At 37.5% G+C, this 17,066-nt stretch overlaps 1 protein-coding gene across 1 annotated transcript in view; it reads left to right on the forward strand.

Annotated features, from left to right (window-relative positions):
* The first annotated feature begins 6 nt into the window (after positions 1 to 6).
* LOC103386273 (contactin-4-like) overlaps positions 7 to 17,066 on the forward strand; it is a 695,358-nt gene continuing 678,298 nt past the window's right edge. The window contains exons 1-2 of the mRNA XM_025060316.1: positions 7 to 321; positions 11,860 to 11,997. Coding sequence (XP_024916084.1) covers positions 11,943 to 11,997 — 55 coding nt within the window. The 5' untranslated portion in view covers positions 7 to 321; positions 11,860 to 11,942. The remainder of the gene's footprint in view (positions 322 to 11,859; positions 11,998 to 17,066) is intronic.

Consider the following 17,066-nt stretch of genomic DNA (forward strand, 5'->3'; position numbering starts at 1 on the left):
TCTCTCTCGCGCGCACACGCACGCATATATAGACAGTGAGCGAGAGGCGGAGGTGCTCACAGTAGTGGCGGTGCAGCCCAGCACGGTAAATCTCGGCTTATTTCACTTTGGTTCAGCACGAATGTAGCACGACAAGGAAGCAGCCGGAAGCTCACGCGGATTTTGTGCACGTTGTTTGTGTTTGTTTATTTTTGGTTTGTTGATTTGCTCTAACCACAGAGCTCGGCGGCTGGACAGTAATGTTTGTGTCTAAACGCTTGTTCGGAGACAAAATACGGAATTATTGGAGGCAGTGAATTCTTCATACTGCTATCGAACCAGGTAAGAAAATATAGAAATATTTTATTATTATTATTAAACTCCACAGAGTGTCATGCTGTAGACTCAGATCAACTCAGCTCATCTCCACTCACCTACAGACGAACTTTCCTATAAAATCCCAGGGCTGCAGAGGTAGCGAGAAGTTTCCATTCAGAATTACACTGTTCTGGTGTAAGCAAAGTAATTCGTACCCTGGCGCAAGTCCATATGAGATTAGCACAGATGTTGAGTGACCCTCCCTTGAATAATCCCTGCAGATTTAATTGATTTCGCCCTCGTCGCTGCTGCTGCTCTGGGTGGTGGTGCTGTGCTAAGATGCTGACCATTACCACAACCACCACAGCCCCACTGAAACCTAAATTCTATTAAGGTACAACATGTACAGTATCCGAGCCTTGACTGACTTTTGACCCTAATCTTTCCGTGATCATTTAAAAGGAACCCATAGTGTGGTGTAACATTGATGTCAGCATGCTCACAAGTGGAACTGAGGATGAATCACTCTGTCCGTGTGTGTATCACCCCCACCAGAGCTACAACAGAGTTAATTGGTGTGCCTGTCAGTCAGAATTTGAACTGTTAGTGATTGTCTAGGAGCTTAATGACCAACAAGTCAGTTATATAGAACGGTGCTTTTCTTTACCCATGCTTCTTGCTCACAGCCTCTGATATCTGGGAAGTCATTCTTCCATCGTTAACTATAGAGAATTTTAAAATGAACTCTTCAATTGTGTGGACAGCTGGGTACAGTGATGAAAACCACCCAGAAGAGACCAAGGACCGCCCCATTAGTCAGACATCATGTACAATGAGCATCGGCCTGGTGGTTCAGTGAAGAGAAACCCCTGTGACTGTGTTGTTTTATAAAGCACTCATCGGACGAGAGCACAATTTCCCCTCAAACAGGTTTTCAGGTGTATTAGTGCAACAGCAGTAAGGCTTTAGATGGAAGTTTTGCAGATCCAGCCAAATGAAGCTCTAATTAAGTGTGAAATTACCTCAGCGCAGGATATGTATCAATTATAATTGCAATTTCTTTGCTTTTTTTCCATTTACTGTATCCGCCGGTGTTTTTGATTGCAGTCTACCCCGGTGCAGTCTCACAGGAAAATAAGCCTCCTTAATGGCCAGTGTCGTCCTGGCAGCAGCCAGCGACTCTGTCAAGAGTGACAGAGCACAGAAGAGGCGCTAAAAATACAGTGGCATAGGTGCATTTTGAGGCACCGGCATTAAAATTTCATCCCTCACTTCCTGTAGGAAGTATTGAAGAAATGTCATCAAGGTCATTTTTATTTTATGTCTCTCCAAGAAAACAAGCTTAGAGAGCAGCAGAAAGGTAAAGTGTGTGTTACTTTTCTGTTTGATGCGCCAGACATTTGACAGGGAACGTCCAGTGGTGGGCTGTCTCCTCGTCTGAGCAGTTGGAGCAGCACTTATACTCCTTACTGCGACTTGTTGTGTCACATAATATCATGTTAGTGCTGTTCTTGCTGCAACATGGGTGTTCCTCGTTAATCTTTGTTGTTTTTGTTATTATTATCTGTCTGTCAGCTGCTCTTAGGCTAGCAGTGTTAAAAGTCCTGGTTCTTTCTCTTATCTGTGTTATTCTAGAACGTCTCCATGTTGGCCATGGGGTGGGGTGGGGGTGGGGTGGGCACCAATGTGTTGTTGTGATTAAATACTGTAGATGCCAGTAGGCATTTAAGAATAAGTGGGTCTACATCAAGTTAGTACACAAACAAGTGGTTTTATGTTGTTAAAGACTAGACCTGGGAGAATGAATTGCTTTAATGATCCATAGCGATTGTCTCCTGAATGATAAAATTAAAAAAAAAAAAAAAAGATTATTTAATAATGACATTCCTCCCTCTCTAACATCCATGGGAAAACTGTGACCCAGAGACTGGTTATAGCCTGTTTGACTTTTTAATCTGGCCCACCCACATTAAATTATCATAGGACTTCTGACATTTTGTGTTTTTCCTGTAATGACCGCATCTCCCCAATAGATGGTGCTCGCCATGGGTGAGGTACATTCTCTCACTCTTTAATGATTATTTAATAATGACATTCCTCCCTCTCTAACATCCATGGGAAAACTGTGACCCAGAGACTGGTTATAGCCTGTTTGACTTTTTAATCTGGCCCACCCACATTAAATTATCATAGGACTTCTGACATTTTGTGTTTTTCCTGTAATGACCGCATCTCCCCAATAGATGGTGCTCGCCATGGGTGAGGTACATTCTCTCACTCTCTATGTCACTGTTTTCCTTTCCCTTTGGTTTCAGCTTCGAACCCTCCAGTAAAAATGAACACATCAAAGTTTTTTTAATTGATCTGCGTGCTGCTGTCACAAAGACTAACATAGACACATTTGCAGTAAATAAATAATAGTTTTCAGACCAGTTGAGTGATACTATAATTTTCTGTGTCACTGTGCCACTGTGACAGCTGCTTTTGTTGGATTCGCCATATGGAAAAACCTTAGGGATAACATTCTAATGTATTTATTTCTGTCACATATATGTCCACTGCTGCCTCTTAATACACTCATCCATTATCCTGCAAAAGTGGGTGCAAATGCAACTTTTCTTTTGGTTCCTTATCTATAACTGACATTATTACAGACGACAACACTATGCTGCTTATCCACCGTAATGTTGTTTACACACTGCTTTAGCAGACATCTGACGGCACTCTAAAACAACATTTAGCTAAACGCTTCCCTCCTGGGGGGGCAGGGGTGGGGGTAAAATACCAAGGGCTCAGAAAAAGGGCAGTTTAAGGGTAGAGATTAGTGCTGGGTGTTGCTAAGAATCTCACAATTCAATTCGAAATGGATCTTTTAGGTCATGAGTAGTTTCATACCCTTTTGATGGTGTAACTCATAGCATTTTTGAGCAGTAGAACATCTCAGTGTAAAGCTTCAGCACAATAATATTAATACCAAATATGGCATTCAAAAGTATATATATATCCAAGGTTCCTCTAATTAAGTAAACTATATTCATTGGATTCAACTCTTTTCCTCAGAAGTGTTTAACCCTCCATTTCTATTGTATGCCACTCCCTGTATACGCACAGCAGCAAACAGTAAGCATTAAAACAAACAGTGGCAGTTGTTGAGCCACACCACTGCTGCTTCTGCCTTTTTCGCCTCACTCTGCTAGAATCTGTTGGAAGTGTAGTGCTATGAAATTTCCCGCAGCAGCATAATGGATGAGGAAGCTGCACACCGCTGATACAACTGTTGCTTTGCAGTTTTTATATAGACATTTCATGATTTGCTGACGTCTGGCATCACAGGTGTTTGACAACTTGGGATGAGACTCATGACAAAAGTCTTGCTCGTTCAGTAAGATGGGAGTAACTTAAGGTTCATCCAAAGCTTGTATTAAAGCTTTGATTAAATTGTGTTCTAAGATCATGCTACTGGACAGAAATGTTTATTTTTCTTTTACTTTTTCAGAACTAACTGATGAAGAGATTGTATTTAATAAGGCCAGAAAAGGACATTACAAAACTAGAACTGAAAAGAAAACAGAATCAAATAAATATGTATTCAGACTTCTGTGCTTACGGGTAAAAGAAAAGAAGAAAAAATAAGAAAAGAAGTCATAGTGAAGTTTGAGATGGAAGTACACTCTTACTTTTACTTGTGTTCTTTGTGCAGGGAATTCTTGACATCCTTATATCAAAAATATTGGTCTGTGTTCATAGCTAAAATAAAGAAGAATGTATGACTGGAGTCAGTCAACGTCTTTTAAGATTTCTGATGTTCAACAGAAGTGTGCAGGCGCCCCCACTTTGGGAACCACTGGTTTAACTGATTTAGATATTGTTACAGTGATACAAGAGGAGAACTTTAAGGTGAGAAAAGAAGTTAATTTTCTACATTGGGTTTGCTGCATGGTTAAATGTACCGGAGAAAGACGTCTGAACGATTTAATTCTTCTCGATGATGCATTCGAATTGAAAGCAAATTTCTTTTTTAGATAGACATGATTTTTAACTTGAGGTTAGTTGTACTCACCGCTGGGTGTGGCTGCTGTGAGAGCCACCGGTCTCTCTTCATTTAGCACAATGTAAAAACTCCATACACCAGAACCTTCAGCTAGAGCTTTGTCATTTCCTGAAGACTTCAAAAAAATCAGGTTGAATGCCTTGATTTTTACTGTGGATAATATATAGGAAGCCACTGTCTTTGTGTTGGAACTGTGCAACAGCAGATTGTTGCTTCATGCTGAACCATGACTCAGCACAGAGAGAAGAAGAAACTAAAATCACAAATGATTAAACTTAAACTGCAGGTAAAGCTCGGGCAGATTTTTGAACAACCGTTGGTTATTTGGTGTTCTTGAACCACAAACACAAAAACACTGAAGTATTTCTGTGGTTTTTCTGACTCATCTCTTTGCTTCTGAGTAGTCGCACTTCAATAAGATGGTGACTTCAACGTCTGTGCAGAAAAACTCGAAAATTACGGAAAGTGTAAAACATGGAAATTAGGACATCAGATGTAAATTTGAGAAATAATCTAAGATTATTTTAACCACAATAACAATATCAGTTTTTTTGTTTTGATTCTACAATGCAAATTGTTATTATTGCCCTCAAATTGTTTTTTTTAAACCTGTATCTGTATAGATTATACAATATATAATATATAGGAATATAGAGGATATATAGTCTAATGTTTAGACTACTGATGTTAAATTAAGTGCTGGAAAAACGAGGTTCATTCTTGTGTATCTATATGACATTAGACTCTAATGTCATATAGATTTCCTTACACATTTTGATCCTCTTCCTGCAGTGTGAAAATATATACAGTAAAATGAGCTTCATTTTTTTTTCCTTACACATTTTAATCCTCTTCCTGCAGTGTGAAAATATATGCATATTGTTTGTGTGGATTGTGGATGACCCGTCTGTCTATTCCCTGTACTGATGGGAATACATTTGCAAGGATACACTGAGCTCTTTCCTTAGTCTCAGCTCAAAGGGTTTTTTGTTTTCCCTTTGAGAACACATCAAAAACCTTGTGTTTTTGCTGGTGATAAAACTATCACCGTCTGCAATATGCTGTTGAGGATTTTGTGTGACATGCCAAACTTCCTCAGCCCTCCTAAAAAGCATAGCCTGCTGTGATTTATTTTTTATTTTTTGTAGCTTCTGAGTTGTATTTCTAGACGTCATTCATGTTAATGTAAGACCAAATAATTTGAAGGTTCAGTGCAGCTCTCTGCTGGCAGATCGCTGATGTCTTCTCTCTATTTAATATTAAACTTGATCAGTGCTATGCTATACATGTTGCTTTCATTGATGAACAAAAAACAGTATCAAATGTCAGTGTGAACACAATAGCGCATTCACTGTGCTTTGACTAATATATGAACAACTGCGCATTAACTTATACGGAAGTCTGTCGTTGAGTGTGAAAATGAACCGCGTCTGATGTGAAGATGCAGAGGGTGTCAGTGTGAGGGTGAGAAGCTTCTCAACGAGGGGGGGAGTGAAGGTGAGGTGAGGAGCTGCAGTCTTTGAATAGTATCCTCACATATGTGTCCTTGCGTAATGGTTGTGTTGATGGCATCATCAGTAGAGCAGTGTTATTTATATGCAAATTGTACTGTATCCAGATTTCCAAAATGGTCTTTTTATATATGTGTCGTGACGTTACGCTCAAACTACTGCATCAGACTTGGAATGAGAGCGTCAGGATTATACTGCAGTCATTTAAGCAGGATATTGGGGTTTTCTTTGAGAATCACACAGTGGTGGAGGACTTGAGGGTGGTGGGGACAGATGTGCATGCGAGGGACAGGTTGGAAATATCTGCGAACAGTTCTGATGAGAAGCTTCGTAGTGTATGCTATGAAGGTCTGCACTGGCTGCTTTAGGGGCCATCGTCCTTCTGGAAATACTGCCCACCTCGTGCAGTGACACAGAGGTTGGTGTGTTTACTGTATTTATTCTATCGCCAGAGTTCTGTTGTTAAAGTTGAGGGCCTTGAAGTGAAGGTAAAGCTTCCTCAGCGCGTTTGAGCTGATTGTTGCTCCCAAGTTCCATTGTGCGACGTGTTGCAGGCCTTGTTACTGTATTTCCACCAGGAAAAACACGAAAAGAAAAAAAATATCCAGAAATAGCGAGCGACGGCTCAGAGATGGTGGGTGTAACAGAAAGTGATAGTAGTCGATTGAGAAACGTGATCTGTGGTAGCCTGTTAAAAAAAAAAAAAAAAAAAAAATAGCAAGAGATAAGTGCAATTTCTCACTACATGTCTGATTTGTGGCTGGAAAATCTTTGTTTTGATGTTAAAAATCATGACCTTAAACAATTGACAGATTTTTCTTTCTTCAATATGTGTGGTCTGGTGCAGATTCCCTCTTCTATCAACCCTTTCTTGTGTCCGAGTGGCTAGGGTGGAAACCAGTTGTTGAAAGGACTTTTCAATTTTACATCAGCAAGAAAAATCTGAGTCAACTCTGCATCACACATCTTTGAAGAGTGCCAGGAGCACAGCTCTTCTGAACGTGTATTTTTTTTTTCCTTCCAAAGTAAAACATACGTGTTGATTCCTTTCTAGTAGAGATATTAATGTACGAAAACCAACATTATTGTACTGGACTCATTTATTCAGTAGAATATAAAGGAAAACCATGATAATGGATAGCACATATACCTTCAGATGGCAGCTACTTTATTTTGTTCACATGGTCAAGACAGTTGTCACATTCAATATTTTTATTCTGAAATAAGTTGCCCTGCCATGGTTCAGTTTTTGGGGTTCAACACTTGAGATGTGTCACAGCAGTAGAGTTTGAGAAAGTCACTCTCCAGTTACAATACAATATTCCTCCCACATCACTAGTGATGGGGATGCAGAGCAGAGTTGTTTCACAGAGCTGTCACAGCTCGGCTTTACCATCAACAGCTGTACACCGAGCTGCACATAACAGGATGCGGTGTAAAATTAGTCCTCAGGCTGGTGGCGCATGTTAATTTTTACACAACAAAGGTAGACATGCCCATGTGTGGTACAGCTACCAGAGTTAGTCCCATTATGTGATTGTACGGCAGGTGTCATGGAAGTACAATTATGTGTGTAAATGAACGTCGGCCTTTCTGTTTCATGAGAAGTTGAAAAAGTTTGGGTTTTTTAATTGAGAGTAAGACCAACTGGGATGATCCCAATTATAAAACCCTTCCCTCAAACTCTCTTCAAATCGTGCCAGACGTAGCCAGGAAAGCTGCTGACAATGCAGCGCCACCTGTGTGTATACGTACATTGGTGTGTTTGCGTACTTTTGCCCTTGCGGGCTACAGAGAGACTGAGTACAGCTGTTGGATGACTGACAGAGATTAGAGATGGTGAAATACTGTTTATTATTATTACTTTTTTTTTTCTTTTTCACAGTCGTGAGACTGTGCTGGCAGTTATTGGGAAACACTGGAATTGTAAGTGTGCAGTCATTAAAATACTCTGCTGAATCACTATGCGTACATCTGTTGTAATGACTACTGATAAAAGGACAAGTCAAAAGTATTGTTTTTTATTAACTCATTAGGTTTTGTGATTATAATTGAGGAGCTGATCAGTGTTTGATTTTCTTTTCCTTTTTTTAACTTGGACTAATACAATTTGAGAAAGTAAGTTTTTTTTTTTTTTTTTCTTTTTTTTTTTTTTTTTTTTTTTTTTTCTTTTTTTTTTTTTTTTTTTTTTTTTTTCTTTTTTTTTTTTTTTTTTTTTTTTTTTTTCTTTTTTTTTTTTTTTTTTTTTTTTTTTCTTTTTTTTTTTTTTTTTTTTTTTTTTTTTTTTCTTTTTTTTTTTTTTTTTTTTTTTTTTTCTTTTTTTTTTTTTTTTTTTTTTTTTTTCTTTTTTTTTTTTTTTTTTTTTTTTTTTCTTTTTTTTTTTTTTTTTTTTTTTTTTTTCTTTTTTTTTTTTTTTTTATTTATTTATTTATTTATTTATTTTCCCATTATTCAACAACGCCTGTTGCTGTTGATACGTTTTTGCAGGTGTGTGATCTTTGTTTAGCAGTAACTTGTAAAGACAGACTAAACATCTGCCCAGCACTAATTAAAGGTACATCATATGAAGGACGCCATGGACAAACAGGTGGGGATAACATATGCTTTGAAATTACCCAGCCGTAAAATTGCAAATGCAGTTTTTCATCTAGTTGGCTATGCAAACCCTGTAATGCTTCAGGTGATGCTGTGTCTGCCAACAAATCCTTCTGTACAGTATTTGTTTAAGACATGTAATTATGAATTCAATCTGAGAGGTTGGTCATTGTTAGGAGTTACTTTTTGTCAAATAGACCCATCGCACGACCACCTACATGAGTGTCCTTCATCACAATAAAGCAGAAAGTGATGCTGCAAGACAGCTGCTGTATTGGTTGTTTATGTTTCACAATAAGGAGTAAAAGGTCAAAATGTACATTTTCATACTTATTTTAGAACCCAGTGAATCATTTTCCAATTTATTAGTGGAAATCAAAATTGTGTTTTGGAGGGAGACACAAGGTCACACTTGGTCTGTTAATAATATTAACAATTTAGAACAGTACGCACTAAAATTGTAAAATTTCTGTTTATAGAAATACTGATAACTTTTCAAACCACGTTCATTGAAATAAGGTGTCAACGTTAAACTACTGTAGTGACAATTTTAGGCCCCAATGTCATTCTTTGTCTATTGGCCGTCAGCCTTTCAGACTATCTCACCATGCCCTCTGCTTTTCTCCAGTCTGTCTCCACGTCCTCCTTCACAACATGCACAAATCTCCTCTGAGGTCTTTCTCTTCACCTGTTTCCTGCTAACTCCATCTCCAATATCCTTTGTCTAATATTTTCACTACTGAAATTCAGCATCTGTCTGTACCTGTGATGGCTGGAGGCTGATTGATATATTCTGTATGTGTGTCTATCCATCCTTTAACTTCTGTTAAGGGTCATGAAAAAGAGCTGGAGTCCGTCTAGGGTGTGGTACAACAAAGGTTTTTCTGTTTTTTACTTTATTTTGAAATGCACAGATTTTTTAACGCTTGCCAGTGTGATGAGATAAGCAGTCATGCATCACAGCTGCAAACAAGTAAAAAGACAGTCTCTGTGGCACTGACGAGAATGGAGAGGCACAGCAAACAGTGCATGGAGAAATGTTTCTGTTAAGGACAGTTTTGTCTGTCTACTTTTTGCTGTAGCTGCTCTTTCAAAGCCTGGATGGTTCTTTGCAAAATTCCTACATCTGGCTGAAAATCATTTGACGTCACTTGATATTTTATAGAAAAGTAAAATATTTGGTAGTTTTGTAAGAATTTTTTTTAAAAAGTTACCTGTATTTGCATCTCATATGCCTTACATTTTGAAATAAAATAAAAGATTGTAAACAGTACAAATTATGGTTCATGCACTGAGGTAAACGTCAAATTATAGCAGTATAAACCGCTTACAAAATGACAAAACGAAGTTGTCTTAAATATTATGATAATAAGTTGATATTAAGTTGGATTGTTTATTTGACCAGTGATCATAACAGGGAATATATTTAAAGCTGATTGGTCTGAAGACAAGGTCACACCCCTAAATGATGAGTCACATCGACTTAAAGAATAAGTCGATAAATCAGCTAATCATGACTATCCCTAGTAATTAGCGCCGACCGAGGGCACTCTGAGGCAGACATCTTTGATCAACTTTGAATGTCCTCTTTGCAGGAAGCAGTATTCAGACAACATAGCCAAAACAATTTTCAAAATTTTGAAAAGAAAATACACTTTAATACAGTAAATGTGGTAAAATGAATACAAAACGATCTTTACAGAAAGATCTAGAACTTATACATGAGAGGAAACTGGCCTCAACCCTCAGCATCATCACGGCTCCATTTAATACTCACATTATATATCATCTATAGTGAAACATTGTTTATTTTTAAAGCAGTACAGGACACACTTTATCAAAACCCTCTCATATATTAGGGTTAGCTTGTCCTCAAAAAACCTCTTCCATAATGTTTGGCTCTTCTTGTTTGACAAAAACAGGATATCCTCTGACCCCTTTTTCCAGCATCCATCTTAACCAAAGCTTTGTCTGTGGGAGACATTTTAAGATGCTGAGTCCTGCCTTCCTGACCCACAAAAAACTTTCTGGTTTTTAATACTAACACAAGGGAGATAATAATGAGTGTGAGGGGAGAAGGAAAATGACTGCGGTGAAAATCTCCTTCATGTTTGAAGAGGTTTTTATCTTTTAACGTTGCACTTTTATAGGCATAAAAACTTCAAGTAGGAACAAAGCAATAAGACCTGATCGGAATGACTCTGCATGCTTTTCCTGCTGTGTATCTGCATGTTCCACATCGAACTTTCTGCAACAGTTTGCTTGTTCTGTCCTAGATGGCGCTCCATCCCTGGTTAACGCCCACCAGTCAACTTCTTTTGCAACCAGAGCCTCTTGTTGTACTGCACGGCTGTCGAAATACTCCTCTTACATCGTACAGAAAATCAACAACTCTTCACAGCTCTGTTCATTGTCTCCTGTCATCTGCCCTTTAGCTCTGCGTGTTTAGTAGAATAACGACACTCGAGAATACACATCTTAAAAGCTATCGCGTTTCCACCAAACCCAAAGAAAGATATGGCAATTTCCATCCTTTTTCAAATCTGTTGGTGCTTGTCATCCTCTCCCACATATTTTTTCCCTTAATCTCCTGCCTATTCTTCGCGTTGTCTGCTCTTGATCAACACGTCTTGCCTGTCTGCATCTGCGCTCTTCCTCTCTTGTCTTCCCGGGAGACATTACAGGTGTGTGACAATGTGGACTAGTAGATATAAGAACAACTTCTTTCCTGAAGCAATAACAAACTTAAATGAGACTGACAGTTCCAAATGATGCAGATGTTATACATTAACACTACTTACCATCTACTGAAGGAAGTGATGGAGTTTGTCGTGTCTTATATTATTATGGTATTCATGGCAGAAGAATGCTGTGAATGAATAGTTGCAAAAATGAGGCGTGAAAGGTATTTATGTGTGGATGCGGGTGAGAGGTGTTGTTTCTTTTAACGTTTACAATTAAACAACTTCCTACAGCAGCCTTCCAATGTTTTCATTGTAGTACAATGATAATACAGTATGTCTAAACTGTATATGTTTCTTTAGTGTTTCTAAAACAATGTAAATTAAAATATTTTAATAAATTTGATGTTGTTTACATGATGTGTTTTTCTATTATTATGAACATTTGCTGGGCCTTTGGATAAGAGTCTTTAAAATGTTTTTTTTTTCTTTTCTCCTCTCTCTACCCTGTGAAGTGAATGTAAAGTCCCCATCAAATATACATACTGTCACCAGGTTAAGTAGATTCATGTGTTTTATGCCATATGTATGATATTAATTACTAACATTATAGTGCTTTTGCAGTATGTTCTAGGCCACCTGCTGTGAAGCAGGTTGACAAAACATGTTCTGCTAATTGGACCATGGTCACTACACTCATATGTGCGTTTTCTGTATTCTACAGATTGGAAAAACAAGAGAGGACCTAGTCGGACTCCAAACATTAATGATTGAAAGTGGGACTCCTCTGACCCTACTAAATTGAAGATGATGTTGCTATGGAAACTGGTGGTGCTGCAGTCACTCATGGGGTGCCTTGCAGGTAAAGTGTCTTATTAAGAACTTTTGATGCATGCCAAAGCTGCTTTTGTGATGTTTCAAGTACTCATTCATATGTATTTGGGTCGGTTGACATATTGAAAGCTGGGGTTTCTTTAGTTCAAGTAGATTAGTCTTCAGCAAATATTTTGTCACCATGAATGTTAAAAATATAAATATAGAATCCATTGAAGCGGGGAGGTTTTGTTGGAATAAGTCATTGTCTGCTCCAGGCTGTGTTGCATTTCAGCGTCTCCTCAGGTTTGTACCCGCCTCTGAGAAGCTTTTTGATAGTCAGTGTTACCGAGGGGCCCTATACGTCATCGAGGATGTATTCAACTTCAAAAATTAGATTTGTTCAAAGGTGCAAAACTAGGTTGGCAGGAACACATTATCACATTGTATCAATTTCTATTCAGGTGCAAATCTATTAATTAAATACACACAGATATACTGTCTGTGTATTTACTGTATCAGATCAGGTCCATCTCTGAATAATAGAAAAGAGTCTGTCTGTCTTACCAAAACGTTCGTAAAAATAGATTTTAATTTGAGTGTAGCTTTTCTGCTTAGAAACAGTAATATCTGTTTAAATTTTACACCCATCAAATTAAATTATAATCTGCTGAAAAAATCGTAAAATAATAGATATTTGTCCAAAGCTTCTTATGATTTCATTTAACTCTCAGCAGTGCATTGGTACTACAAGGGAGACTCACACTGATCTGGTAATTTTTTCAGACTGATAAAAAAAAAATAATCATGAACCACAAAAATAAAAATACTAATATCTCAATCTGTTCCAAAGATGGTAAAAGAGCAGGATTATTAGAGTGGAATTAGGTTAAAAATCAATATCTCTCTCACTAACTGTTTGAACAGGCTTCGAGTCCATAGGAAATTCTCTGTGGGTCCTTTTCAAAGGTCTGTCATTTATTTACTGTGCAGTAAAGTCGAATTATAGCTTCATCATCCTGCTGCCCACTGCAGCCAGAGGCTCGCTGGCATTGATTGCATTTTGATGTAAGACTTTAATTTGTCTTCTTAACAAATAATAGGAGTCACAAGAGAGCATCGGCCGAATCACTCAGACTATTTAATCAACAAGTATCAAAGGAAGACTTCACTATGTTGTGTGAAGATGTAAGCACAAAGCAGCAGTCATTTCTTCACACTGCTGTCCATACACTGTACACTGTATTGTAGCTTAGGTCTGGGGAGTTATGACTTTATTTTTTTATATGCACTTGATATTAACAACATTGTCACCAGTAATAATCTGGGTAAATCTGCATCATTTATCAAAGAGGCTTTATTGCCCTAAATCTGTTAGTATTCATCATTAAATGTGTCACTTTAACTCCTTTATATGTTCATTTTAACAGTTACTCCTGTATACTGTGTATACTGTGTATTTTGTTATACACACAGCCATGAATACAAAAACTGACTGAGCAAGAGAAGGTACAATGTTAGGCACGAGCTCAGAGAACTGCTCCATGCTCTTTCTTTGAATCGATGCCGAGTGGAGCATCTGATCAGGTCATGTCTTTTTAGGTGCATTTACCTGGAACAATTCAATATAGTGATTGGGGAAAAAAAGTATAAGAGTTCAGTCATCGTAAAGGGGCGAAGGTGTCAGATTCTATCACTCCCATATGTATATGTATAACATAGCGGCAGCAACATGTGAGCTCCATTTTCTTTTTTTAACTCATTAACGTCTCTTTACTTTCAATAGAAACATCAACTTTATTATATTTTGGGATGGTTTAGCAACCAAGAGGCATTTTAATACTGCTGAAGATCATTCTCTTACAAACAAATACTTAAATACCCTGTCATTCTAATGATTGTCTTATTTTGTAAAGAACTCTTGAGAAGTCAAGTATAAAAAAACTGATTCATCAAAGAGAGCTAATAATAAATAAAAGGAATAAAGCACATCTAATCATCAACAAGGAGTTTTAGAGAAATGGCCTCTGGTCATTTGTCTCATAGAAAACCAGGGCCCCTGGCTGTGTTTATCAGATGAGACACTTCAGGACACAGCGCTTTAATTGCACAAAAAACTGCAGATTTTTTTCTGAAGAAACAGTGATGACTTTATCTTAACAATTTTGTCTGTTAGGCTAAATCTAGAAGTTATGGAACCTTATTAGTCCTTATTGTGAAGGGGCCATAAATGAAAGGAATTTTACATGTTGTTACAGTGAAATGTATGCACATTTATGCATATTTTAGTTTCATCTTTATACATCCTTGCATGCCAATGTTGCATGAAATGTGCAAAAGGTGAATCATACACAGTAGAATAGACCTGAAAGCAAATATATACTCAACTGATTCAGATTTCAGTTGCAGGACATCAATGTAACAGTAAGTTACTGGACATAAACGACAGATGACGTTCTTTTTCTGATCGGCTTTACTCTGCTTGAATCTACCTTTCTGACTCCCCAACCCTCAGTCTACCTTTAAACCATTGGCGCCTTAAAGTTAACAAATGTATAAATTGACAACATACTTTCAGATATTTTTTTACTTAAGCTTCTAAAAATTGGGGGGTGGGGGGATGTGATATTTAAACTAATAAGAGAGCTTTTGCACAAATGTAACTACCGTCTGAACCAATTAGGGATACACCAATTACAATTCTTTGGTATATATGATTGCTTATACTGATTTTAATTATTATAGTTATTTAATAAAGTAATTATGACATATTTCATAATTGATTCCATAATGTAGCAGTTGTCATGTCTGTCTCACACCCAGAAGTTCTGGGTTCGAGCACCAGTTACCAATGATGGGGGCTCGGTGTGTTGACAGCTGTCTGACATCAAGCCTGTAGTCGTGCTGCTCCTCTGGAACTAATTTTTAGACGACTTGTAACAATACTTTAAAATGTAAATGAAAAAAATAGTAAAGGGTTTCATGAACGTAAGTGTGTTATAAGTAAGCCAACAGGAAGTCATTTTAATTTGTCGGTGTGGGTTGTGCTCCATGGGGAATTTTCTCAACTTGTCCAAGGTTTTTTTCATCCTTAATGAATGATTCTTTTTCATTCATACCAACTACATACTGCTTTACCCCAAATGCCTCAAGAATCCCCATTCCAATTCCCATTTTTTCTCCTGAGTATTCCACCTTAAGTATAGCACTGTGCATTTTTCCTTCTCCCTTTTTTTTGCACTCTTTTCCACTGAGCTTTTTTGTCATAACTGGTTGTTTTTTTTTTTTTCTCTATTTGAAAGTTGATGCAGAGCAGGTAAAAGGGCTTGTCTTTCTGACAGCCTCAGCATTTTGTATACACACAAACACATACAAGCGTATATTCACTTTGTCAATGTGAGCGAGCCTGGATCCTGGGCGTATTGTCTCAAGTGTTATAAAATGCAACCAGGCACGATGCCCTATGCATGAAAAATGAAAACTCTTTTCTTTGCAACAAAAGGGTTCTGAGAAAGGAAGCACAACAGAAAAGTGTTTTTGTAGCTCAGAAGTAGAAGCTGGATTTAACATTGTGTTCAGGTTAAATATTTTGAATATATATTGAATTTTGGATGAGATGACCTGGATGACTAGTAACCTATATAGGTACTTTATACTGTATGCATTTGTGTTATAGTTTAGAACGGAGTTGTAGCAGGAGGGGGCCCCGGCCTTTTACTGGAGGGTCTTGATACCACACTGCCCCCTACCCCTACCCCTAAAGTGTTCTCTCAGAACAGAGAATTCCCTGGATGTAATATTCTAGTCTATAGTCTTTTTCAATCTCCGTTCCCTTATCTATGGACTGAAATTGAGTTCTGTTTAATCTTCAGTTAGTTTGGGGTAAAAAATATTTTTATAGGGAACCAGGTTAGAAATAGTCACAAAGCCTCAGTATTTTACCAGGTTTTTCTTCAAGTTAAAAAGGTTACCAGGTTAAAAAAAAGATTATTCTGATTTTCATATTGTTTAATCTTAGGAATCAAACTGTGATGTACTAATACAGCCTAATCCTTCACAAATATGCTGATAAAACGTTTCGCAGTTGTTTGAACCACCTGTTAACTGCATCTCAACTGATAATGGTCCTTAATGGATGGTGAAGGAGAGCACTTTTCCATATTTATAAATAATAATCAGGCCCTTATAAGGCTTGTGCCATCACAAATCCTATTTTTAAAAGGGTTGGTTATCGTCTTAAACTACAGCTTTGCAAAGTGCAATCATGGTAAGAGAACAGAAAAGAGAACAAAAAGTTCTTAGGGGCAACATTCAGCTGAGTGGCTCCATTAGCACATTATCTGAAAATGTGTTTTGGTAAAATTATTGTGCTAAAAAGAACTCCACCAAAGGCTTTATTTTTAAATCAAGGACTTAGTTCTCTAATGAAGTGACCCAGTGGTAATTTTAAATCACTTTTTTAAAAGTCTTATAGCCAGTGACTATGCGGCATTCAAAGGAGTGGGAAATATTGAAAAGACAATATCATAGTTAAATATGAAATCGTTGGACATTGTGGTGTGAGGCAGATGTATGCCCTAACTGATCCTATGACACAACGGGATTTTCGCTGCAAGTAGTAACTCACTTTACATACTGTAAATAAGTACCTACAGTATGTCACTCTTAGGCTTACATAGTGAGACATCATAATCTAGGAGATAAAAACATCAGAGAAATCTGACTTTTATGTTCCCAAAAAAACACAAATGAAAAAAAGCAAATATATCACAATCCAGTGAATCACCGTACGTAAACAAAGGTGTCTTCCACGTATAGCGGCGTGTAACAACTTAAACATCTGCTCCACTTGCCAACTAGCAAATTCTGCCTAAACTACAAAGGTGGTGATAAAAAAACGTGATACTGGTAGTTTCCTGGTGAGTTCGGAGTTCAGTAGTAGGTTGAGCCAAGAGTTTTTGAAGTTATTTTGAAGTGAAAGTAATCTTAAAACATACCTCTTGTCTCTCATGCCTTAAATCCGACCATCTCCATTCAAGTATTTGCACATTTCTTCCTTTGGATCGCAAGAGTAGAAAGGTGAAAGGTGGTAATAAAAGAAAGTGTTTTTGTGCACAG

The sequence above is a fragment of the Cynoglossus semilaevis genome, chromosome 11 (assembly GCF_000523025.1).
Source record: "Cynoglossus semilaevis isolate Cse_v1.0 chromosome 11, Cse_v1.0, whole genome shotgun sequence".
Classification (NCBI taxonomy): domain Eukaryota; kingdom Metazoa; phylum Chordata; class Actinopteri; order Pleuronectiformes; family Cynoglossidae; genus Cynoglossus; species Cynoglossus semilaevis.